The 26,527-nt window shown below is 39.5% G+C and overlaps 1 protein-coding gene across 6 annotated transcripts in view; it reads right to left on the bottom strand.

Annotated features, from left to right (window-relative positions):
* The window catches only part of EPB41L4A (erythrocyte membrane protein band 4.1 like 4A), a 252,054-nt gene that overhangs the window by 48,946 nt on the left and 176,581 nt on the right, over positions 1–26,527 (bottom strand). For all 6 annotated transcript variants that reach the window (XM_019450505.2, XM_019450508.2, XM_019450506.2 and 3 more), the window contains 2 exons: positions 26,072–26,149; positions 20,774–20,895 (listed from right to left, as the gene is read on the bottom strand). In XM_019450505.2, the coding sequence (XP_019306050.2) occupies positions 20,774–20,895; positions 26,072–26,149 (200 nt within the window). The remainder of the gene's footprint in view (positions 1–20,773; positions 20,896–26,071; positions 26,150–26,527) is intronic.

Here is a 26,527-nt window from a genome sequence, read left to right as displayed (position 1 = left end):
CTAAATAAATAATGAATCACCCAGTAAATCTTAGGTACCGTTTTCTGACATGTACTAAGCCTTTAATACATAATCGTGTCCAAGAGGGTCTAGGATATGACATCACTTTAAAATGGGCCCTTTTGAAACTTTAAGAGTGAACTAAGTCCCCACTTCATGGATATTCCTTAGACTACTAAAATACGATTCTAAGATATTTAGCACTATACACTGGTATGTAAGACCTAATAACCAGTCCCTGATAACCACGTTGTGAAGAAATTACTGTTTTTTGGCATGCCATGATAGTCCCCATTCTAAATCAGACCAAAAATATTTCAACTTATAATGCAAATGGCAAAAAAAAAAGAGTAATATAGATGTGATTTCTATCACTCACATGGGGAAAAAAAAAGTTTTCAAATGTGTTTTTTTATGCAAACATCCCTAAAAGCCTAAAACTGACTGTTTAAAAGCTACTATTCCACATATTTGCATACAGGCTAGATGCACCAGCAGAGGGAGCCCCCGGCAGACACAATGTTGGAAATCATGATTCAAATAAAGGTTAAGTGAAGTGTCTAGGCCCATCCAGGAAGTCTGGATCCCATTCTCAGAACGGAGGCTGTTAAGTCTGCAGGGGAAGTGATACATGGGCACTGATGATGACGACTCCTCTCAAGTGGCATGCACCTCACTCTGGGAAGTGCAGGAAAAACCAGCAAGGGGACCCCCAAAGTCCTTGTTCAATTAACTCTAGGTGACATGCAGGTTGTTTTCTTCAAAGTGGCATCTTGCAGAAGTATGTCCAGAGTTCAAATCCTCTGATCCTAAGAGTAATCACCACTAACCACTGATAGTTTTTGAGCCCTGAAATGAGGTTGTAATACTATTAAGAGCTAATATTTATTGAGCACTTACTATGTATCAGTTGCACTTCATGTCTATTTACTCATATAATCTTCAAAATAATCCTAAAAGGTTAATATTATCCCCATCGTTAAAGATAAGAAAAACGGGCCTTTCCCAAGGTCCTACAGCTCATGAGTGGTGGGACCAGCTTTGCAAACCAGCAGTCTGGTGCCAGACATTAGCTCTAAACCACCTTACATAGGTTTCCATGTGCCACCTGCACCCCACCCTCAAACAGTCCAAAATTAAGGGTCCGCTGGGAGAGACACACTCTTTAGAACACTTGGAGGCACATTTGACTACTCATCAGGAAAAATAAACAGTAATGAATACACCTTGGACAGAGAAAACAGTGGTTTCAATTAAGAGCTCCAAAAACGATCACTATAAGGAATTTGACATGGATTCAATATCTGAATTTTGTTCCTATTTTGGAATTCTGAAATGGAAAGGTAAGACTGAAGACATATTAAAAACATTAAAGGTAAGTTCATGTCGGAGCAACATTCAGAATCCAGGCATTAGAAAGTTAGTTTGGAGCCTACAGAAAATTTCACCAGATATGACGAATGGGACAAAAACCAGTTCCCCTGAACCACCCCATGTGCTATCAGACATCGGCACTAGCTGGTCACTGTCTATTTTGCCATGACCATTAATAAAAATTCCAAGGGCAGACTCCCTAAGTTTCAGGCACAGATCTGAGATGGAGCTGCTTCTCAAACGTGAACTCCATGTGGTGTGGCCCTGGGACAGTGGCAGGAAGGATTGATTCATTTGTGCTCTAGACAGTGGGTGTGCACCAACATTAATATTTTTATTGTTCCTAATAAACTTGTTAAAAATGTGGTATTGTTTCAGCAGCTATTATGAAGTTATAACATAAATGAAGGGACCTTCATGTACCTAGGGTTGTATCCCAGGCTGTGTTGGGGGGGGGGGGGGGCGGAGACAGAACACAGCGGAGAGCCCAATACCCAGTGTTAATAACACGAATGGAAGCAGCACTAAGTAAAGGTGAACATCATGTGAACCCAAGTCCTGTGTGACTAGCCTAAGAATAAACCCAGGTTTGCTCCACTTCTCATCTCTTTAGACTGATTAGTCTTTTCTTAGTCTAATAACCAATCACCTCAGAGCAAGTGAAGGTGCTTATCACGTTTGCCTGTTTCCATCCATCTGAATCTTTTTTCCCCCTGATGTTTATTTGAGAGAGAGAGAGAGAGAGAGAGAGAGAGAGAGAATGAGCGGGTGAGGGGCATAGAGAGGGGGGAACAGAGGGTCCAAAGCAGGCTCTGTGCTGACAGCAGCAAGCCTGATGTGGGGCTCGAACTCACAAAACGCGAGATCATGACCTGAGCTGAAGTCAGATGCTTAACTGACTGAGCCATGTTGGTGCCCCTACCTGAATCTTCTGAAAAATTAATAAACAGGTAGATAAATAAATCCAGGAATATTTTCAAATAGCTAAATTTTAAATGATGTATGTGTACATACTTTCTAAACAAACCAATATCTGGTTATCTACACTATCCAAATAATTTTTGAGATGAACACAAGATGGATGTTTTTCCAAAAGAATTTCAGGCAGGGCACCTGAGTGGCTCAGTCAGTTAAGCATCTGACTTCAGCTCAGGTCATGATCTCACGTTTTGTGAGTGAGAGCCCTACATCGGGCTTGCTGCTGTCAGCACAGAGCCTGCTTTGGGCCCTCTGTTCCCCCCTCTCTATGCCTCTCACCTGCTCATTCTCTCTCTCTCTCTCTCTCTCTCTCTCTCTCTCTTTCTCTCTCTCTCTCTCTCTCTGTCTGATTTTGGCTCAGGTCATGATCTCGCGGTCCGTGAGTTCGAGCCCCGCGTCGGGCTCTGTGCTGACAGCTCAGAGCCTGGAGCCTGCTTCGGATTCTGTGTCTCCCTCTCTCTCTGCCCCTCCCCCGCTCATGCTCTGTCTCTCTCTGTCTGTCTCTCTCTCTCTCTCTCTCTCTCTCTGTCAAAAATAAAACATTAAAAAAATTTAAAAAGAATTTCAGGGAAAAAATCACATACGTGCTGTCTCTCAGACATTCAGAAACAGTTTAGCAAGACTTCTTCAAAACAAATTATGTGACTGTCAGGACTATTTTGCTAACAGTCACAGGACTTTCATATACACAGCATAAATAAATAAGGTATTGGCAGTAATACAATATAATTCGTGGTTCTTTTATATTCAAAACAGTGACTACTAACTAAAAACCTGTAGATATGTATTCCCTTTGTCTTTAATAATAGGGTCTTAAAAGTCTCATGAGGAGACAGACTACAGGCTACTTACAGACTACACACAAATGCTACTTACAAGCACTAACTTACTGGGAGCACTTCTGAAGTATCCCCTCATATAACATTCATATGCTAACTATAAATTACTCTTTTCTATTTGTGGATGTAGCATTCTTTAAAAAGCCCTAATTAGGCAATAATTATTAGCTTTCTTTATGTTGCTAAAGATGCACTTAAAAGTAATAACTATACTTTTAGAACACTGTATTTTAACTAATTAGGTCAAATTAGTGATATGTTGTCACACTACGATTTGAGAAGAAAGCTAGGCAATTCAGTAAAGCTAGGTTGTGTTGGGTTACTGAAATCTGCAAAGGTGAGAAAGGTTACACGTTATTGAGATTTACTGACTTTCCATGTTGCTGACATGCACTACTATTTTCCTTTCCCAAGCTTCTTCCCCCCTTATCAAACCACCTTTCAGAATCATCCCATCTACATTAGCTCAGATGCTTGCACTACAGAGAAGAGGTGAGCTGACAAACCCATCACATAAAAGGCTAGTATTTTCATGTATTATTGGCCATGCAATAGTTCTATCTCATTAATTTTTTTTAATTGTTTGTCTTTTTAATTGTTTATTTTTAATTGTTTATTTAGAGAGAGGGGCAGAGAGAAAGGGAGAGAGAGGTAATTCCAAGCAGGCTCCCTGCTCTCAGCGCAGAGCCTGACTCAGGGTAATGCAGGGCACACAAACTCATGAACCTAAAATCATGACCTAAGCTGAAATCACAAGTCAGATGCTTAACCAACTGAGCCACCCAGGCACCCCAACAGTTCCATTTTAAAGAGGAAAAAGGAAAGCCAAATATTAACTAAAATACTTAATTGATCACAACGGAATTTTAGGCAGTGTCCTAGGAGATATTTTCAGGTTGGAAAAAATCTTTTTCTCCCACTCCTTTTTCACTGTGTTATAATGGACCACACACACACACACACACACACACACACACACACATATGTGAAATACGAACAGTTTAACAAAGTATTATAAAATGAATGACTGTTTAACCACTATCCACTTTAAGAAATAAAACATTGAGGGCAATTTTCCTGCACTGCATAAATCACTCCATTTGGAGCAATTCTTTCTTTTAGATAAAGCCAAACAGTTGTTTACCATCCAAAATATCTAGACACATGAATTATGTATATATTTCATAAAATATATTTTTAAATTATTTTTAAATTATTAATAAAAGTTAATAAGGCATCAAAATCTTAATAAAATGAAGGATGCATCACTGTACCGCTTCATGACTGTTAACATAGTGCTTTACACATGGTGGGGTATCAGTGAAGGTCTACTATAAAGGATGTATTCGCTTCTATTTTTTCCACTAGAAGGGAAAATTCAGGATAATGATGCTATTTTGTAGAAGTGTCAAAACTAAGTTCAAAAAAAAACCTGTATGTGAAGTGCAACACAAGGGACATGTAGCCATATCCCACAGGACTAGGCTACTTTTTAGAGTTCTGAAAGCTACCTTCTGCCATAACTCACTATTCTTTTAAATGATGACTACAGATGATCTATAAGAGATCAGTTATTGGCATATGGTTATTAAGGTGCCTCGTAAATCTGTATTTTATTTTTTTAATGTTTATTTTATTTTTGAGAGAGAGAGAGAGAGACAGGATGCGAGTGGGTTAGGGGCAGAGAGAGAGGGAGACACAGAATCTGAAGTAGGCTCCAGGCTCCGAGCTGTCAGCACAGACCCTGACGTGGGGCTCGAACTCACGAGCTGTGAGATCATGACCTGAGCCAAAGTAGGACGCTCAACTGAGCCACCCAGGCGCTCCTATATTTTATTCTTAATGTTAATGCTAGCAAGACCATTTACACAGTTAGGAGCATCCAATTCATTATACATATTGTTCACATTAAAAAAACAATGGGCTTTGGGGTGCCTGCGTGGCTCACTTGGCTGGGTGTCTGACTCCTGATTTCAGCTCAAGTCATGATCCCAGGGTTGTGGGATTGAGCCCCACCCTCAGTGTGGAGCCTGCTTAAGATTTTCTCTCTGTCCCTCTCCCCAACTTGTGTTCTCTCTAAAATTAAAAAAATTTTTAAATAAAAGGACAACGGGCTTTATTTCAGGAGGCTAGTCACATTTGGTAAAGTAAGCTAATCAGGGGATTGCTATAGTTTCTTAAGGACCCAAATCTAGCTCCTGTCATCATTTTTGTCTCTGGACTGTTAGTCACTATAGGTTAATATGGGTCCACACAGTTCTCTACAGTTTACACAACACTGCAATGCCAGTGTCCAATGCTTCACGGTACCTTCCTTGTTCGTTTTTTAACATGTTATATGCGAACGTTTCAAGCTTGTGTGCATCAGACCATGACCAGGCTTTTGTGTGGTTTGGCTCTGTTCACGTTTGAGCGCCCTCGTCTTAAATGACCCTTGCCTTCAATTCAGGAAGAGTGGCTGTCAGAAACAAAATCAACTTTCCCAGGATCTATTTAGCTACTTGATCTGGGGGAAATTCTTAAAAGTCATTCCTGTGATGTCAAAATTTGGTGATGGATATGCACGGATCTTCAGTTACAAAAACACTTTGCATTTTAATAGTATTAGGAATCTCACAAAATTTGTAGCTCAATTTGACACCTATCAACCTAAATTAAACTTTTGATGTCATTTAAATGTTGCCAATGCTTTTAATTTACAGAGTAGGCATGAGGATAAATGTGTGACATTAAGTGAAAAAAGATTTTTCTAAGCAAGTGACAATGTCTTATTCTGTTATATGAGGGGAAGGACAAATAGCCAATTAGTAAAGCAGGATTTCAATATATAAATGATTTAATTTTAAGAACACTCAAATATGATAAATTTGTAAACTTTTAGGTTAAATTTTATCCAATTTATTCACATTTTCTTATCTAAATTAAAAGATAAAAAACCTGTATCTGATGCTTAAGACAATCAGGGCAGATTACAACTGTTACCAATGCAACAGATTATGTATTAGGTTCCAGTAAAACTCATCTGATTTCATATTGCCTAACCCCACGATTTATCATAAGAAATGTGATATTCATGAATTAAGAATGAGCTTTTAATTGGAGATACAGTTTAATGTTATAGTTGTTACAGTGACAGTACAAAGTCACTATGCCTTGGTTTCACCAACTTTAGACTGAGTACTATGGAAAAAATGGCAGAAAGCATAGCAAGTTAGCAAAATAAGACATTTTTTCTAACACCACAAATTATGGTCAAACAGGAGAATTTGGCAAAACAGCCACTCATTAAATTAGGCAAAACAAGGGGCAGCTGGGTGGCCCAGTCGGTTAAGCGTCCGACTTCGGCTCAGGTCATGATCTCGGGGCTCCTGAGTTCGAGCCCCGCGTCGGGCTCTGTGCTGACAGCTCAGAGCCTGGAGCCTGTTTCGGATTCTGTGTCTCCCTCTCTCTCTCTGACCCTCCCCAGTTCATGCCCTGTCTCTGTCTCAAAAGAAGTAAATAAACGTTAAAAAAAAAAAAAAAGGAGTTTAAAAAAAAATTAGGCAAAACAAAACTGAATCTTGAAACACAAAATTTGGAAAATAGAAGTGTTTCATCATCTAGTGGCTAATTCTTTAAAGTTCAAATGCCTGACATCAGCCCATTCATCCCAAACAGGCAGCCAGATTCCTGCTTTTTTAAGAGTTTCTTCATTCAAAAAGCCCAAGGGTGGTATTTAAGCAGTTACTGCTTTAGCAAAAACATAGAGACTTTTAAGACACTGATTTTGCTACATGTCCACTGCAAGATCAAACAAGGCATTCTGCTAAAAAGCTGAAGGCTAGATTATAAAGAATTGGGTGTGGAGGAGAAAGATGCTAGGAAAATATGTCTACACATGAAAGATCGTTTCTCTGGTTGGTCTGCTTCCAATTTCTCCCTCCCTGACCCAGTACTCTCCTGGATCTCTCAGCTTTCCTCATCACCAAAATGATCACCTTGGGAGTGTGAGCTGGGTGGAAATGAAGGCATTGCATCCTCTGCTCCTTTGGCGGAGCTACCAAAGTACACACTGAGAGAGACACAGTGTGTCACAGACATCCTTCCTCGTGGGTCAGAAAGGCAGGTTCAAAAACAAGAAAGGCACTTCTGAACTTGCGAAGTCATCTGCTCGGCCCCTGAGGTCCCCGGAGGAGAACGAAAGCGTTCTAGCTAAAGAACTTGTGATCTACACCTGTGCATGCTGGAGGGGCTGTGAGACATGGTAGCAGCAGAAGGGTGCCATCTTTCCTTTCAGCACCCATGGCCTCAATGACAACACCTATCTGTGACTGGCTGGCTGTAATTAAGAAGTGGCAAATCTCTTAAATACCAAGTTTTCTTCTTGTGATAGGAGGACACAATTCAAGGGAAGAAGACTGAGTAAACGCTCACATCCAATCCTGGCAGCACTCTTGCATTCCCCCCAACCCCTTCAAGGGGACCACACAATTTAGAGCAACACACAGCAAACCTTTTCCAAGTCATCTTTTTTTTAAATTTATTTTTAATATTTATTTATTTGAGAGAGAGAGAGCGCATGCGTGCACATCATGGTGGGGAGGGGGCAGAAAAAGAGAGGGAAACAGAATCTGAAGCAGGCTCCAGGCTCTGAGATGTCAGCACAGAGCCCGACATGGGGGTTGAACTCGAAAACCACAAGATCATGACCAGAGCAGAAGTCAGACGCTTAACCGACTGCGCCACCCAGGTGCCCCTCCAAGTCATTTTCTGTCAATTTATCTCACCTGGTGCAGCAGGTGGACCATTCCATCTCTAAAGTTGGTTCTGCTTCACAGGAATATGCTAGATCCCTGCTTTAGAGGTTTTTATTTGATGCAAGTATAATAGAATATAAAATATATATGAAGTACATATCATTATATGTAAGAACTGCCTTAAAAAGGTTTCTTTAGCTAAGGTAAAATTGAGAAAATTCATATTTTTTTCTGCCTCATAGTTTGAGCTCAGATCTAGGAGGTCTTGGAATTCTTTCAGCTTTTTACCCAGTACAAAAGAATCTGAAAAACTACTGTCCCCTAGTGCATGCTTCTAAGGTGATATCAAACATTTTTTATCAAAAGTTTTATAGTTCCAACTTTTTATGGTGACAAATGGTAACTAGATTTATCATGGGGATCATTTAGTAATGTATAAAAATACCAAATCACTGTGATGTACCCCTGAAACTAATAGGATAGTCTATGTCAAGTACACTTGATTTAAAAAAAAAAAAAAAAGTTGAAACAATACCAATGTACGCCATTTGCAGGATACAGAAAATATTGACACTTTAAAATGGAATTGTGTCACAACTCTTTTCAATGTATCCAATGCAATAAAATACCATAGAAATTGGATACCCACAGTCACCCGTTTTAAAAATACATGAAATGAGTTTACATTTTGGAAATTTCATGGCATTCTTTATTCTCCTTGTATTTGCATTTCAATTCCACCTCCTCCCAAAAATTTATCCCAAAGTAATACATGTTGTACCACTTGAAAGTTTTATTCACTTCTCAATGACAAAAAATAGAAATAAATTTAAGTTTTATAAAGCTCTAGGTGTTAAAAATTTCTTCTGAACTAAGCCATTACAATGATTAATAGATTATTAGTATACCAAAATAATGTTGAAAAACAATTAAGAGTAAAAAGTAAACTTTTGTTGGCAAGTAATTCTTAATGAGATAAACAAGGTAGTTTTGTTTTCCCAACAAGGACATAGATCATATGCCTTCATGACTATTATTTTGTGCTGGAATAAAATAGGTCGGCAATAATTCCATTCCTGTTTTTATCTGGATAGATTTCAATGCTGAGAAATCTTGTTCACATAAATAAGTAGAGTTGTATGTAAAGAAATTAAGACACTACTATGTGTCTAGTAGTGATACATACCTAAAATTATTTCAAATGCTCTATCAGGTGACAAATCAATTGGGTCTTCCTCCAATTTTGTCCAAAGTAAAAATGAGGAAATGACTTAGCAAAGGAAGTCATTAATAATTAAGGCCATTTAGTTTCCAAACACCAGCTCAGGAGGTTTTTAACATTTAAGGACAAAACAGTGCAATGGATTCTGGATGAGGAAAAGGTCTGCCTTTCTTTCGGACAATGGGAAATGGTCCGCTGGTAAAGGGCAGGCTGGAGAGAAGAGCCAGCAAAGCAAGTACACTACGGCAGGCAGATTCCCGTCAGGAAAGAGAATCTGAAAGGCGACTGAATCAAAACCGTCTGTGCTCACACAACCCTCAAGAAAGTCCTCCTGGGGCACCTGGGTGGCTCAGCCAGTTGGGTGGCCAGCTCCTGATTTCAGCTCATGTATTGATCTCAGGGTTTGTGACATCAAGCCCCGCATCTGACTCTGTGCTGACAGCATGGAGAGCCTGCTTAGGTTTCTCTCTGTCTCACTCTGTTCCTCCCCTGCTTGCAGGGGTGTGTGTGTGCTCCACCTGCCTCTCTCAAAAATGAATAAATACCCTTAAAAAAATAAAAAATAAAAATAAAAAATAAAGTCTTCCTGTACTCTCTTCACCACCAGGAGCTGCATACCTCAGCGTGAAATCTACTGCCCTAATCTAGCCAGCCTTCAAAATCCACTTCCTTCACAATAACATCATAGATTTTACCCTCAGCCGTAAGCAAATTATCCTAGTGGGCACTTGAACTTTTTCAGAGTGCCACTCTGTGACACTTGATACATCCTGCCCACACGTAAGTACATCTTTTACCTCCCTAGCCTGACAAAATGGCTAAGTCTACAAGAGTGGAAGTCCACTTATGTCTCAGCTCTGCCAGTTTACCCATGGTGTGATCTTGGACAAGTTAGTAAATCCCTCTGGGCCTCAGGTTTCTCAACAATAAAATAGAGATATCACCAACTACTTATATAGTGGATATGAAGATTAGATAATTTTTAAAAAAGTGCTTGGGATGCCTGGCTGGTTCAGCTGGTGGAGCATGAGACTCTTGATCTCTGGGGTCATGAGTTCAGGTTCCACATTGGGCATGGAGTCTCAAGATGAAAAATTTAAATAATAATAATAATAATAATAATAATAATAAAGATGAAACAAAGAGAAAGTGCTCAACACAGTGCTTGGCTTTGAATAAGTGTGACATAACTGCTTTATTATTTTTATATGACTAAGTTCCCCCTAAATCAGGGGCCAGGTTTTATTCCTTTCTCTATGCTCCACAGAAAAGAGTCTCCACTGAATGTTTTTTCCAACACCTAACCAAGCAGTTCAATTCTCAGAGGACAATGACTGGGTAGCCTGCAATTTAACTCAATTCTCATGCTATCAACCTGGAGATACTGTCAGATCCCACATGTTAAGGGCTGAATCCCTCAAGATTGCCTCCTCATCAGATTAATTTGCTAGAGGGGTTCTCAGAACTCAGAGAAACAGTTTACTTACGAGATCACCAGTTCATTATAAAAACTCAAAAATGGCCAAATGGAAGACATGCACAAGACAAAGTATGAGAAAGGGGCTCTGAGCAACACTCACTGCATCTCCACGAATTCACCAACCCCTCAGAATCCCATCCTTTGGGGTTTTATGGAGACTTTAGTACATAGGCACAATTGATGAAGTTGTTGGCTATCAATGATTGAACTCAATCTCCAACACCTCTTTCCTCTCCAGAGGTCAGGGGCTGGGGCTGAAAATCCCAACTCTTTAATTATGGCTGGCTCCCCTTGTACCCAGCCCCCATCCTTAGGGACTTTCCAAAAGTGACCTCACCAGTAGGTTCAAAAGAGCTTGCTATGAATAACAAAAGATGTTCCTTCACCTCTACTGCTCTTATCATATAGGAAATTCCAATGGTTTTAGGAGCTCTGTGCCAGAAATGGGAATAAACACCAAATACATATTTCTTATTATAAATCACAGTATCACAGGTCTTATGTCAAAGAGGTGCTCAATAAGTTCTTGATGAAGGAAAAGGGAATGGGAAACTAAGTATCATTTATGGTAACTCACTAGAGCTATGATATTTAATACACCATAGGCCTTTAGTTTTGCTTGCTTTTCTAATTTGGGTAGCTATGCGTGGAATGCTAAACTTAACTCATGGGAAGAGTGGAAATATTAACATTTTAGAGAAAATCTAACCAGACTTGCCATATATTAAATCTTTTACAGAATGAAAATAAACATCAGCTTCAAGGCAGAATAAAAAAGGGTGCCAACTAAGGAAAAGAGCCATGAACATACACCTGACTATATGATCTACGTGATGTGCCTTGCACTTAAGGCTGTTACTGCCTCTTCCCCTCTTTGCTGGGCAAAATGTCCCAAAGAACTTAGAAGCAGACTGACTTGCTGCTTCTTTATAAATTAGCAGAATGTACTGTCTTCTCAAGAATATCTGTAGATTTAAAGAAGTAAGGAAATCATGCAATAGTAGGAAAAACCAGGGATGTATATTTTCAAACAATTCAAGGAGTTTCACCTTCTTTATTTTCCATTTACTTTCCAAATATATGCTCTAAGGTACCAAACACATAGATTCAAACACTGCTCTTACAATCTGTGTGACCTTGAGTAAGTAATTATTGTTTCTGAGCTTCGGTTTCCTCATGAGTAAAATGAGAATATCACCCACCTTCCTCATGGGATTACCAAAGAAGTAATGTTATCCACTGTTAAGGTGCAAGGAAACCAGACCAAATTAGGGATTCAACTTAAAGGACACCGCAGGACATCACAAAGTGGAATTCATGGCTCCTGTGTCCTACCCCCATTCTCCTCTCAAAGCTGCACGGTCCTTTGGTGTTTCTCAGCGACTCTATTCTTTCCCTGCAAACCCACTTCTTTGTTCATGGGTGTGCCTGGCACCTGGGCTGTAACAGTAGCCCCAAAAGTGGTGGCTCTGCACAGCTGACTCATCTTCTGGGCTCTGATTCCAGCTTCTCAGGAGAAGGAAACCGGGTGGTTTCCTCAGGTGCCCCATTCTCACCCCTGGAGAGAGGGGAGGGGCAAGACCATTGTTACAGAGGGATTTCCTGTCACCCCTCAGGACACTTGGTTCCAAGATCCACATAGCGCATTGTTCAAAGTGCCAAACAGGACACCTGCTCCAGGAAAGGTGGTTCCTTTTTGCCTGCCTCCCCTGCTTTCCCTACACCAACCAAAATAATCCTGAACTCCAGGAACTAATGCCAACCATTTTTCACACCGATACCAATAAGTAAGGAGAGCAGATTACAGAAATCGATCCCAGATTTCTCAAAGTCTGAAGAAGATGCTGACAGAGAAATCACTGTGAATTCTGAATCTGGTAGTAAAACAAAGCTGTGAAATCCTCAGATGTTGTCTGCCTAAGAAATCTATCTCAAAACCATCTTAAACAGTTGACAGACACCCTTGAACCTCCATCTGTGTAGAAAGATGGGTGAAAAAGCAGAAAAATTTACCTAAATGGTTTGTAAAGTCAAGGCAGAGCCTTAGGAGCTGTGACCACAAACAACTGCGAAGGTGGAACCAATTCACACTAACTTCTACAAGAAGTAGGTTCACTAAAGGACTAGTCTTTGGTTATATTCAGAAGTCAAAGGCAGAGACAAAGCCATGCAAAAACCTGTCCAGAAAGGCCTCTATTTGTACCTAGTAAGATAACACTTTTTTTTCTTTTCAAATATTTATTTAAATTCTAGTTAGCTCACATACAGTGCGATATTGGCTTCAAGAATACAATTCAGTGATTCATCACTTACACAAAACACCCAGTGCCCATCATAGCAAGTGCCCCCTTTAATACCCAGCACCTATCTATCCCATCCCCCACCCTCTTCCCTTCATCAACTCTCAGTTTATTCTCTTTGAGTCTCTTATGGTTTGTTTCCCTCTCTCCCTTTTTGACATCCTCCCATATATTCATCTGTTTTGTTTTTTAAATTCCACAAATGAGTGAAATCATATGATATTTATCTTTCTCTAACTTATATCACTTAGCATAATACACTCTAGCTCCATCCACATTATTGCAGGTGGTAAGATTCCATTCTTTTTGATGGCTGAGTAATATTCCAGTGTGTGTGTGTGTGTGTGTGTGTGTGTGTGTGTGTGTGTGTGTAGACACACACACACACACCACATCTTCTTCATCCATTCATCAGTCAATGGACATTTGGACTCTCTCCATAGTTTGGCTATGGTTGACAATGCTGCCATAAATATCAGGGTGGATGTATTCCTTTGAATCTATATTTTCGCATCCTTTGTGTAAAAACCTAGTAGTGCAATTGCTGGATCATAGGGTAGTTCTATTTTGAACTTTCTGAGGAACCTCCATACTGTTCTCCAGAATGGCTGCACCAGTTTATATTCCCACCAACAGAAGATAGCACTAATTTCTAACCATGAGTTAACCAAAGAGGTAAAATCCAGATTCATCTGGTCAATTCAGACTAAAAGAACATCTTAAAAAGCTGTATTACTGAATTGCTTATTGCAATTAATTTCATTCAGGAATAGGAATTTCATTTGAACTTAAGTTTTATAATTTTTTTTAATGTTTATTTTATTTTTGACAGAGAGAGAGAGAGAGAGACAGAGCATGAGCGGGGGAGGGGCAGAGAGAGAAGGAGACACAGAATCTGAAGCAGGCTCCAGGCTCTGAGCTGTCAGCACAGAGCCCGAAATGGGGCTCGAACTCACAGACCATGAGATCATGACCTGAGCTGAAGTCAGACGCTCAAATGACTGAGCCACCCAGACACCCCTGAACTTAAGTTTTAAAGAACCAGCTATACTTCTGTATATAAAAGTATACAAAAACATTGTATATTTCCAAGGAGAAAAATGTATTTTGTGATCTGGTAAGATATTTTCAACATCTTACAGGTTTCTGAAATAATGATTAAATTTAAAAACTACTCTAAAAAAGCTTTCCAAAATCTTTTCTCATATTTGGTCCTTTTAACACTATGACAGAGAAGCCAGAGAGAAGAAAGAATTTTAGAAAGAGGGATCTTTAGTGATTTTGTACCAGTTCCTTTATTTTGTAGATAATGAGATGAAAGATCAGAATATGGAATGATGGTTGTAGGTCACAGCCAAGTTAGACCAGGAATTCAAATTTACTCAAATTGGATACACTACACATTTTTTTTTTCCTCCCACTGTACCACATGACTTCCCAATGCAGCTGTTTCAATAATCAGTTAAGAGATAATCTAAGACTCAGCAGGAATTCTTCCAGTCCAGGTGAGAAAGAAGCAGGAATCACAGATCTGGATCATTATCTCAGTATATCGATCAGCTAATTCTTATTTGTTACCTTGAAGAATGAATGTCACAATCACACACTCTCTAAAACAAAGTTAACACTGTTAAATTTTCAGGAAATCATCTCCAAAACCAGCCACATAACACTCCTGGTCAGAATGCCTTGTTCTAATTCCCTTGTATGAGAATTGATACTAATTTCTTCCCTTCCTGTCTTCTGCTGACCCTCACAGGATAAGCAAACACTCCACGATTCCCATCAGGTGCACAGGAAGGTGCCACAGTCTTCTTCCAGACATTCCTCAGAGTGCCTAGTGATTCTCATCCAGATACCTCCAGGTTCCAGAACATGCGACACTCAGAAATCACTTCACCTCTTTGGGCCCGCGTTTCCTTATACACAACACAAAGTGACTGTCTTACACCTCATCTCATCCAACGACTCCAGGCCCTCCTATGAGCTCTCCTCCTCTGAAACCAAGTATGCTCTCACTTAGTGACCTACTCTATTCTATTAAAATGAATGTGTCTTATGGTCCTTGCCTTAAAGATTTGGGTTGTATCTGTTACAACACAGTAGACATTCCTAACATTTGAATTTTGTATGATCAGTCTTGTACTGTTCTGTTACTTTTCCCATAAATTATGATGCATGTTTCCTAGCATAGGAATCAGTGTCTTCCTCTAAGCTTTTCAAAACTCTATTAGAAACGTGAATGTGCAAATGTGTTTATTCAAAAATAAATTTAAAACAAATAACAAAAACAAAACAAAAAAAAAAACCAGCAACAAAAACCTTTTAAAATACATTGCTGATTGCCACAGCCCAGTTGGGCTTCTGCTGATGTCATGTCTCACACAATGTGCTAATCAAAGGAAGTACTTAATAAATGATTATTACTTTCTTGACATTACTATTTCTCAACAGCCCAGAGCTATATACTGTATCAATGAACTTGTACTTCACTATGTTAAAGCATTTCTCCATCTGTCCTGCTCTGGGGTGCACCCACGTCAGGTCACCAATAGATGCTGGTCAGCTACCCATGTGTTAATCTTATGCTGCAGGGGCCAGAGCTGTGCAGCACCCACCGTCCCCTGGTGTTGGCCAACTGACCTACTAAGAACAAAGTGCTTGTGCTGGGAGTCATGGAGTGTTGAATCCAATTTAGTGATACTCACAGGGGATGCTGGAGCAACCCGCAGTGAACTCCAGGGACAGGTGGGTTCATACCAGCTGTCAATCAGAGGTTCCAAAGAGGCAGCCCTCCGTGTCACATCTGGCTCTCAGGAAGGTTCCAATTTAGCACACAAAAGACTATCTTTAAAATGAAATTGCCACTATTCAAAATTCTGAGAAGTTTACATAAATATCCACATATTATGCTTCCCTTAAAACACTGGAAGCTTGGCAACTCTGGGTCCACTCCCCTGCACAGAAACAAGTGGCTTGGCCTGAGCAGTAGCTGTCTGCTTGCAGACTAGCACAAACCAACCTCGTTCAAAAGTCATTTTCATCACCCCCAGGCATTGTGTTTGCAGCGTTTCCCACAGATGCTGAGTGAGAATGCCAAAATGTCACCGGATCTTGCTTTTCAGTCGTCTGAAGGTTACACTGCAACTATTTATTTCTCTGTTCGTCAGTGTGGTGCCGTTAAGAACCTAAAATGCCGTATCAGACAATCACAGCATTGTTTATCCATTGCAAATGGATATGTTTCTTCACCCAGTACTTTTCTTACAGCTAATTATGAGTTATAGCCAGATATTGTCTGTACTGCCTACCTATAGCCGATTCTCTTCTGACAGGAACCCACCTATGTGGGTTGCCATGACCTTGTCAGAGAAAGGGCTGTATAAATATGCACTTTCCCTTCCTGACCTCTCACCTCCTGCTTTACCCCCAAGCTCCCTCTGAGGCCATGCAGATCTGCAGGAATGCTCTGGCTCCCTGCCCTGGCGCTGAGCTCCTGGGGTGGAGCAGCAGGCAGGCTGGGTGCAGGGCTCTTGACTCCGGAATGCACTTCCTCATAGAGGTGCCAAGGCCTAATCTTGGCGGATTCTAAACACAATGGCTTTTTAGCTACCAGGGCATTTATTATTTGTGACTGAGAGGTGGGAAAAAAAGTGTTTTAAATCTCCAGACAACCAAGATGCAAGTTAAGGGGAGAAATCACTGAGTATTTTAACTTAATCACTGAAGTATTTTAACTTAAATAAAAGAATGTCTTCTATAGTAACGAATCATGCACCATCAATTAATGTTATAAACTAACAAAAAATGAAAGCCTCCTACCACAATTAGTTTTTTTTATTATTATTATTATATGTAAGTGTTAAACGAGGTGAGAATCTATGCCAATAACTCCTGAAACTATAGTTCTCTAAAATTTTGTTTTAGGGAGAATATCAGCAGAATTTAATCTATGAAAATTAATAGCTGGCCTGTTTAGAGTAGAAAGAGAAAATCTATCTTTTATTTAAACCATAACTCCAGGCACGCCTGGCTGGCTCAGTCAGTAGAGCATCTGGCTCTTGATTTCAGAATCATGAGTTCAAGCCCCAGGTTGGATGTAGATATCGCTCAAATAAATAAAACTTTTAAACAAATAAATAAACCATAACTCCTTTTTGTCAAATACAGTACAATCTAATCAATCTCTTCTACATCTCAAAATCAGTTTTCTGTTGATCAAAATTTAACGGTCAAAATTTGTAAATGAAAATTTAAGTAACTGTGGCGTCGTAATTTAGTAAAGTAATATTTTTATTCCCGTTTGGTCAGTAAAAAGTAATTTTAAAAAAGACAAGACCTATTGTTCCTTTCCGGCCCAGCCACCCATGAATGGGCCTCAGGAATAGGGAGCTTCCAAGGGAGAGGGTGCTCTGAGCAAGGTGGGGGTGTGGGAAGAAAAAGTAACAGTCTGGAGAAACTGCCTGCGATGGTGGGGAAGGGGACAGAGGCCAGAGGGCTACAGCGACCTGACCTAGTGACCTGCAGGCACTCTCTGAAGCATCCCCTCCCCCAGGCAGCAGAAACTTCACGGAGGACTGCCAGTGAGGTCTCCGCGCAGGCTTGACCCTAAGCACAGCAGGCTCTCAGGCACGCCAAGCCAAAGACCCCTCCCTCTCATACACACATCCCAGCCCAGCTTCGCACAGAACTGCCCACCTTCTTGGGGCCTGGCTGGAACAAGGAGCACAGCAGTGACTAATGTAGGTGAAGACAAGAGGACCCTCTTCAAATATTCTGCTCCAAGTCTGAACCCCACCATGACCTGAGAAATAGGGCATGGCTGAGACTGGGTCACCACCAGCTGGGTTCAGCTGAGGCTCCCAGTAAAGTACATTTGAATTAGAGGAAAGAGAAAATGGAAGATTTGAGAAAGCAAAAAAACATTAATCTCTGCCTCCACCACATTCTCCCCATGTGTGTGACAGCAACTGTGACACCTCATCATAGGCATTTGCGAAGTGATCCTTCCCTACCCAAGACAGTCACACAGTCAAAGGGAGGGTCCATCTCTGGATCCCAGAACACATCGCAGTTTTGTGGAATCCAGACTTGAAAAGTCAGACTAAAAGTAATTCAAAATCAAAGTGAAATGTGTACACAGCAAAGTCTGACTTAGTTTCTAAACACAGCATTGTTTAATCCTTTTTATGTTAAAAATGATGAAAATGAACCATTGTTTAAAATACATGTAATAAATTAGCATGGATGTTTAAAGCTATCACTCCATGGAGATTCACTTTAGTTATATTTATATCCTTCAAAATTTCAAGCAGCTTAAACCATCTAAGAACTAAAGATTGGTTGAATAAATTATATGTCTATCCATCTGTGTAACAGAAAATTATATAGATGCTAAAATGGTGCTAAGAACATTTAGAAACTTATTAAAACATATCTGTGACATATTATTAAATAAGAAAAGCAGATTGTAAAAGACTACTATATTGCTTTTGCAGAAAAGATATACAAACAACTAGAAAGCTACGTAATAAGTATTAACTATCAGGAGAATGGAATTGAATATGAAAGATTTTTTTTCTTTTGGAAGGAAAGGTTCTAAGTTTCTTAACTTTTCTAAAACAAATGTGTATGCATGTATGTATTTTTAAGCAATCGCTACACCCAACGTGGGGCTTGAACTCAGGACCCTGAGATCAAGAGTCACATGCTCTACCAATTGAACGAGGCAGGCATTTATAATAATAAATGCATAATGTGCTGCATTTTAAAAAGGTCTCCCAGATGCTGAGAGGCTGTCCTTGAAAAGCCTGGGTGGTACATTAACCACACCCTTATCCCCTACCAAGAAAAGAGTGTGTTTTAATGCAACACAAGATGAATGAGGGGTGTGAAAGTCCAAAATCATCCCCTGGGGTTGTTCTCTGCATACGCCAAGAGAAAAACAAAAACAAAACCAAAAACCTTTGTCCCTAAATTAATCAGCTTCAGTATTTGGGCTTCCAAGGAGAGCCACACACCCCCACATATACAAAAAGCGTCACAGAGGCAATTATCTTTGTAAGAGGATATGAGAAGAAAAGGAGCAAGGGAGCAGGTTTGTAAACAAAGCATGTATGATTCCCACGTCTTGAGTAGAATGCAATGGTGATTTGAAGCAAGACATGCTTTTGATAGTCTCAGTTGGTCTCACTCATTTCATGAGGTACAGCAATTCAGAAACAGCATAGGATTTGAAAGTTTGCTAATTGTACCACGTTGTATTTGATCCAAATGGAATTTCATACTGCTCATATACAAAGATAAATAGAAATTATTAAGATAAAAATATTAAATATTACAGGTAAAATTTTTATCCTAAGTTACCTATTTATTATATAATCTTGGACAAATTTGTCCTTTTAAATCTTAGTTTCCTCATCAGCCAAACAGGGAAAATGATAATACTTCTGTGGCAAAGTAACCTATTGCAAAGTTAATTCATGTCTTATTTTGCCACTGCAGAACCAACAGAAAGAATTTAATTTCCTCCCAGCTCAGTGATGGGGGGAACCTACACTCAGATTTAATTGGGCTTCGAAAGAGTAAGTCAGGTGACACTCTCACACGGGGAGCAGTAGAGCAGAATACTTTCCTCAGAGGCTTGACATAAGGATTAAACGAAACAACAGATGTCACAATGCTATGTCAATTGTCATGCAATGCTCAGATAGAAATTACTGTTATTAAAAATCCCCCTCACTTGCCACAATATGGTAAAAACAAAAACCAGGAGATCTAGGCTCTTATTCCAGCCCCATACTTCTCTAGATGCTGGAACTATGTCTTCCTCATCTGTAAAATGGGAACATACTCTGTGCCTTGCCCTACCTCACAGGGCTATGGTGAGACTCAAGCTTAACAGTATGAGAAAAGTCCATGGAGCATGTTAGACAAGGGGGACCTATAGGTAAGACATAAACCAAACTCAGTAACGTCACTTTACAAAATAATTCTGTGAGTTCTGAGCATTGAACATGGATTAAAACTGATTAGGTGGGTTTATTACAGAAGTAGTCTTCATTTAAAACAAAAATTTGAATAACCCAGCTGTCCATCAAAAACAGAATGGACAAAAAGAATGTCATAACAGAATACTCACAGCAAGAAAAATGAATGCACTTTCGTATACATACAGCACTGATGGAAGCAAGACACAAACAATGTATGCCATGGTCATTCATATAAATTATGTTAAAAATAGGCAAAAATAAACTTGTTTGTTTGGGGAAGTCTGCACGGTATTGAAATTCTAACAAAAATTAAGGAAATAACTATCATAAAGTTAGATGGGGATTTTCTCTGGTTGGGAAGGGAGATGGTGAAGATATAAATAATTAGGCTAATAGGAAGGACTTTGGGATTACAGGCTATATTAAATTTTGTGTGTGTGTGTGCAAGTATACATACATATGCATGTATGTACATTGTAAACACTTGTCTATACACATATTTCACAATAAAAAACCAACAATAAAAATCCAACTGAGTTCTGTATAGTTTAATTTATATCAATACTGTTACTTTTTTTTAAAGGACGTTTGGTAAGAGTTTCAGTTCCAATCTCAGATACATCAAACTAAGAAATTACTCAATTACTTATAGTAACTTACTATATATAAAACTTACTATTTTTAATTTGACCCTGAAGTTACTTACAGTAACTTCTAATTGCTTGGACAGTTTCAGGGTCAAATTAAAAATCCTACTTAACAATAAATGAAACTACATGGCCATAGTCACCACCTGAGCTTATCTTACACCACCACCCTAAAAGGAAATGCAAGGTTACATCAGTGACTCACCAGCTGGCTGTGTTTGTGCTATTCTCTTTGGGTAAGTCTTGCTTCGACTTCGTGCCACATTCTGATCTGGCCGAGGAAGTTGAATAGAAAGGTCTCGACTCATTTGCAATGCTGTCCTGCCACTTGGAAATGCAACATTTTGGTTAACACAGATAAAACCACACAGTCACAAAATTAAACCACGGCTCATTCACAATATCTACACAATATGCAAAGAAGAAAAACAACACAGAGTCACAGAGGCCCTAAGTATATAAGGGTTTTCAATTGATTCTCATTGCAATATTAACCAAGGCAGTAATATTAAATTCTAATATGAGAGTCTTAGGTTAGATAGAAGGACAATCTTTCAGAGGCAGAAATTTATTAAAGAGGTTAGGTTTAGATTTAAGTAGAATGAGCTAGAAATAGAGGATACTGATGGTCTTCCAGCTCTACAACTAAATAATAAATTACGTTGGGCTAAATTATACAATAGCAACGATTCTACATGAATCAACATGTCACTAGGTTGTACTTACACAGCAAGTTGTAAAGCATGCCCCACAGGATGGCTTGGTATGATTTTTCCCTGAACCCTGCTGTGGCACAACCATTTATTAATGCTCACCTCACCTGTGCCAGATCGAGTGCCCAGAAAGATTTAAAGTAAGCCAAAAGCCCACGCAAAGTGCTGCCTCTCTAAAGAGTCTGAGGATGCAAGGTGAGCTTTCCCTGGGAATGGACTAACCTTCACATAATTTTCCTGAGGATTGGTGTGATTTTGTTTGCTGGATTTCAGTGAACATTCATCTTACTGAAAAATTACTCCACAGCTGCTGAATCTGAGCCAGTGAATGACTCTGGCTTTCACACAGGAAAATATCATTTAGGTACAGGAAAAATGAATTTTTGTATGTCTAGTTTGATTCATCACAAAAAGAGCCCACGTATGGGAGGAAAAAGGCCATTTCATGGCCCCAAATCTTATTCCTCCTACATTTACAGGATAAATGGGATAAAGAGATGAGACTTATATAAGCAAAATTTACCTCCTACACACTTCTGTGAAAGTTCCCCCTTCTTACTACCCCATCTACCTTTATTAGAAATAAAAGGATGCTTGAAACACTCATCAAAGTGGCTCCCGTCAGGCCAGCTAGGGACACCACTTGATATGAGCTACCATGGCAGGCTCCATCTGTGTGTGCCTCATGTTCAAGAGTTGATGGGAACCAGCATAGAGAATGGGAGAAAACCTGTGACAGGTTTTCTTTTACTTGAAATTTAACCTTTTTTTAAAGGTAGTACATAAGGTAGCACAAACAGCAACATCTCACTCCTAAAAGGCTAACAAACAAAATTCCATATAAAGAGCAGAATTCCATTATTATAAATGGTTTGAAGCATAAAGATAAGAGCTACTTACAACAGACTCTGTTATCAGAAAGACTTGGATACTGTATACTTCATTGCAGAGGAAAAAATATTTGCCCTGAAAATACAACCCAGCATGTGGACCCACTGTGGCATTTTATAATGAGATTTTACTTTACCATTCAATTTTCCCTCATGGCTTCTCTCTCAGGAATAAAGGATAATGAGAAAATCATATTACAAGATTAATAAAACTAAGGTCCAGAAACATAAACTGATCTGCCACAGCCTACACAGGACTTAGAATGAGCTTTCTGACCTCCAGCTGGTTGTTGTGACATGGCCTGGTGGCCTGGGAGAAAGGGAAGAACACTGAACCATTTGGTATGACGTTACAAGCCCAGTTTGTTTAAATTTAAAAAAAAAAATCTTTTTTTAATGTTTATTTATTTTTAAGAGCGAGCGAGCATGTGAGCAAATGAGCAGGGAAGGAGCAGATAAAGAGGGAGACACAGAATTTGAAGTAGGCTCCAGGCTCTGAGCTGTGAGCACAGAGGCTGATGTGGGGCTCAAACCAATGAGCTGTGAGATGTTGACCCAAGCCAAAGTCGGATGCTTAACCAACTGAGCCACCCAGGTGCTCCACCAGCCCAGTTTAAAACACAGCTCTGCTCTAACTGTGTGGTCTTCAGCAGATTCTTTTTAAAATCTCTTGGAGCCTCATTTTCCTCATTTAAAATATGTATTTTTTTTAATGTTTATTTATTTTTGAAAGAGAGACAGAGCACAAGCAGGGGAGGGGCAGAGAGAGAGAGAGAGAGAGGGAGACACAGAATCCGAAGCAGGCTCCAGGCTCTGAGCTGTCAGCACAGGGCCTGATGTGGGGCTTGAACCCATGAACCGCAAGATCATGACTCTGAGCCAAAGTCAGATACTTAACTGACTGAGCCACCCAGGCGCCCCCCACACACACCAAAAAAATTAAAATATATTTCTAGTTGAGGCGCCTGGGTGGCTCAGTAGATTGAGAGTCCAACTCATCACTATAATAAAATTATATCATAATTTTATATATATATACACACACACACACACACACACTTATTCAGAGTATTTCCTAGCGGAAATATTCTTGTACAGTATTCTTACTATTTCCTTGCAGCAGAAAGTACTTGATGAAGAGAGAGATTTACAGTGTAAAGTATAAGAGTTCCGATGCCTGTCTAGTGGCTCTCCGTAGTGACCAGAAAGAGCTTCTTCACCATAATCACCACTTCCCTGCCTCCGCACACGCTGGCGCACACACTCTTGTCCTTTGCGAGAAGTTTTTGAGGGGCTCAGAGAAAGAGATACCAGTGTATCACAAAGTACTTCATCAGTATCTATTTTAAATTATTGCTATGTGATAATAAAACAACAACAAAAGAACTAGACTGATTGCAGCTCTGTTTTCCCACAAATTTTGAACTTTTGAGACAACTGGCAGTCATGTATCACTAAAAATGTCAATTTTTTTCCTTCTTAGTAATTCATTTTTCTAAGAGATGTTGGAATCTTCTTGGAGTTCTGTAAGCCCCACGATGGAGGGAAGAGAGCAAAGACAAGAACTCTTCTTCCATCCCACACACACCAGCAGAAATACAGACACACAAAGCAGGCAGACACCCACACTCACAAACCACAGCCACCTGTTCTGCTCTCCCTTATCCCCCATGCCCCAAAAGCCTGAAGGGTGAAGGAGGGGCTGCCTGTGTTTCCAGGGCTCTGCTTGTATCCCATGGGGCCTCCAGAAAGGAGTCTCAAGAAAGGAGTAGGCATATGATGTGTGTTAAAGGCTGGTTGTTTTTCCACTTTGACAATCAACAGTCCACGTGCTGGCAACCACCCAGCTGTCAGAGACCCACCTGGGCCTGAGCCTAGCTCTGGGCAGTGGGACGAAACGTCTTTCTTCCAGGGATGGGGTAATGTTAATGCTTCCTACATACAGACACGGAGATTTGGGTTTCATTACGACTTACTGGGGAGTTAATACCATCCACAAAATTAGAACAGATTTAGTGGAGCTTCCAATTCTGCAAAGGTTACCTTTAATTAGTTTCTTGGAAGAAATGATATTTAATATGCAAAACCCAATAACTTTCTAATAATAATTCCCAGTAGCCACAACATTTGCATTTCAATAAATTTAAGAAATCAGGTATGGGTAAATTTGTGGAAACCAACTACAGCATATGTTAAACAGCATAATTACAATTTTAATAGCATGAACACTGACAGATGCTTTTTCACTAGCTTTACTTCAGTGACAAGAAGATAGATTTACACATTCTCTCTATAAACCTCAAAATGTTTTATGCCCCAACTAGAAAAACAGCCCAAATACTATCAGCTCTTCTCAATACAAAAGTAAATACTCTTTCCTTAACTACATCACTATCTAAGGAAGAACCTTGGTAACCTGAAGGTTAAATTTTTAGGTATCAATGAATATTTTCTTTTTTTTAATTAAAAAAAAATGTAAATGTTTCTTTTGAGTGGGGGGGGGGGTGGAGAGGGGCACAGGGAGGGAAACACAGAATCCGAAGCAGGCTCCAGGCTCCGAGTTGTCAGCACAGAGCCCAACACAGGGCTCAAACCCATGAATTGTGAGATCATGACCTGAGCCAAAGTCAGAAGCTTAACCGACTGAGCCACCCACGTGCCCTTCAATGAATATTTTCATTCAAATACCAAGAATATCTCTCTAATACAATAACAGTTAAGTCTTGGGCATCAAATGAGCAAATAACCCAAGTGAGTAATACATAATGGTAACGCACTGAGCATTCACTATTAATCACTCTTTTATTATCTCTGGTTTCAAATTCAGAACCAAAAAAAAGTGGGTTGAAAAAGAGGAATTAAAATCTGGCATACCACTGTCCTGCCAACAATGACTTGGCTTTGTCTCCTAGGTAAGAATTTCATTTAGTGCCATCTCCAGTGGAACTGAGAGAACAGTATCCCACTTCCAGAGTGGCATTTGGGCACCCTACTTGTTTTACAGGGCCTGGGACCTGCTTCACTGGAGCTCTCTAAAGGCAGAAGTAGTTAGATCCAATTCTCTATATCTCTGGGCACCCAATCCAATATCTTGCCTTGCATATCACAGGCTCTCCACTTAACAGACGAATTGAAACAAAACAGTTCTTTTTCACAACAAGAATGTTCCCATTTTTAATGCCGGTATTAGAAAAAGACCCAATCAGGCTTTTCCTGTAACATGCTCAGGGTTTGCCTAATAGTCAAAGCAAGGGCTTTGGAGTTAGACTGCCAGGGAAGGGACTACTTTCCTACTTCTTGGCTAGGTTACCTTGAAAAGTGACTTGTGTCTCTGAACCTTACTTTCCCCATATATTAAGGGGGATAATATTAAAAAGGCAGGAATTATTCAATGAAGCAATAAATAGAAAACATTTGCACAATACATGGTACTTAGTAACTGCTCAGTAAAGTTTAGACATAATTGTAGCATTATACACTTAAGCTTTATGCTGTAGGAAACACACTTTGATCCACAGTATAAAGCACACATTGTGTTGCAACAGGTGATTGACTGAATGGTCCTGAGAACACCACTCAGCTACAATTCAGGATATCTACTTTGTCTCATAATCACATCATTAGAAATAAAGTGATAATTGTATCAAAATGAATTTCTGAAGATCATAAGCTGTACTACATTCTAAAAGTCCTAAACTTAACATAGCTAATACACATATTAAATAGGCTGTTTTTGTCAAGAAAGTTTTAATAAACTGTTACGCTTTTGAAATTCACTGGCAGAAAAATAAAAAAAAAAAATTTAAATCATAAACTTTAGTGTGTGTGTGTATGTGGACAACTGAATTAAATATTTATTCACATGTATATACCCTTCCCCAAAGAAAAAATGCCATTTACCTATACCGGTGCTTATAACTCATGGATCCAAACTTGCTGAGTTTTCTTGACAATGAATTTGATTCATTTTCTGGCATTCTAATAAGTTTTTAAAAGAAAATTAGATAAGGATTCATAAATACAGGTACTTACACAACCTTTGAGCAAAAGCTATGTAGAAAATAGAGTGCAACATTGTTTCACAGCTAGTCGAAATATTTGAGTTATTGTACATATTGGCAGGAAATAATTACCAGTTATTTTAAGCTAATATTTGAAACACAACCATGCTCTAGGATTTTATGTATGTATGATATCAGAGTGTTCATAGTTTCGGCAAGCTATTATATAGATCATTGCCCTTTGGAAGCTTCAGCTGTGAATCAACTTACTTTCTCTACTTAAATTAAGAATAGTGTCACTATGTTGAAATATTCATGCCATGGCTTTCACGACAGATCTGATGCAGTGTTTTAC

Source organism: Panthera pardus, unplaced genomic scaffold (genome assembly GCF_024362965.1).
Source record: "Panthera pardus isolate Hobbes unplaced genomic scaffold, ASM2436296v1 HiC_scaffold_2, whole genome shotgun sequence".
NCBI classification, from domain to species: Eukaryota; Metazoa; Chordata; class Mammalia; order Carnivora; family Felidae; genus Panthera; species Panthera pardus.
This window is presented reverse-complemented; position numbering and strand designations above follow the sequence as displayed.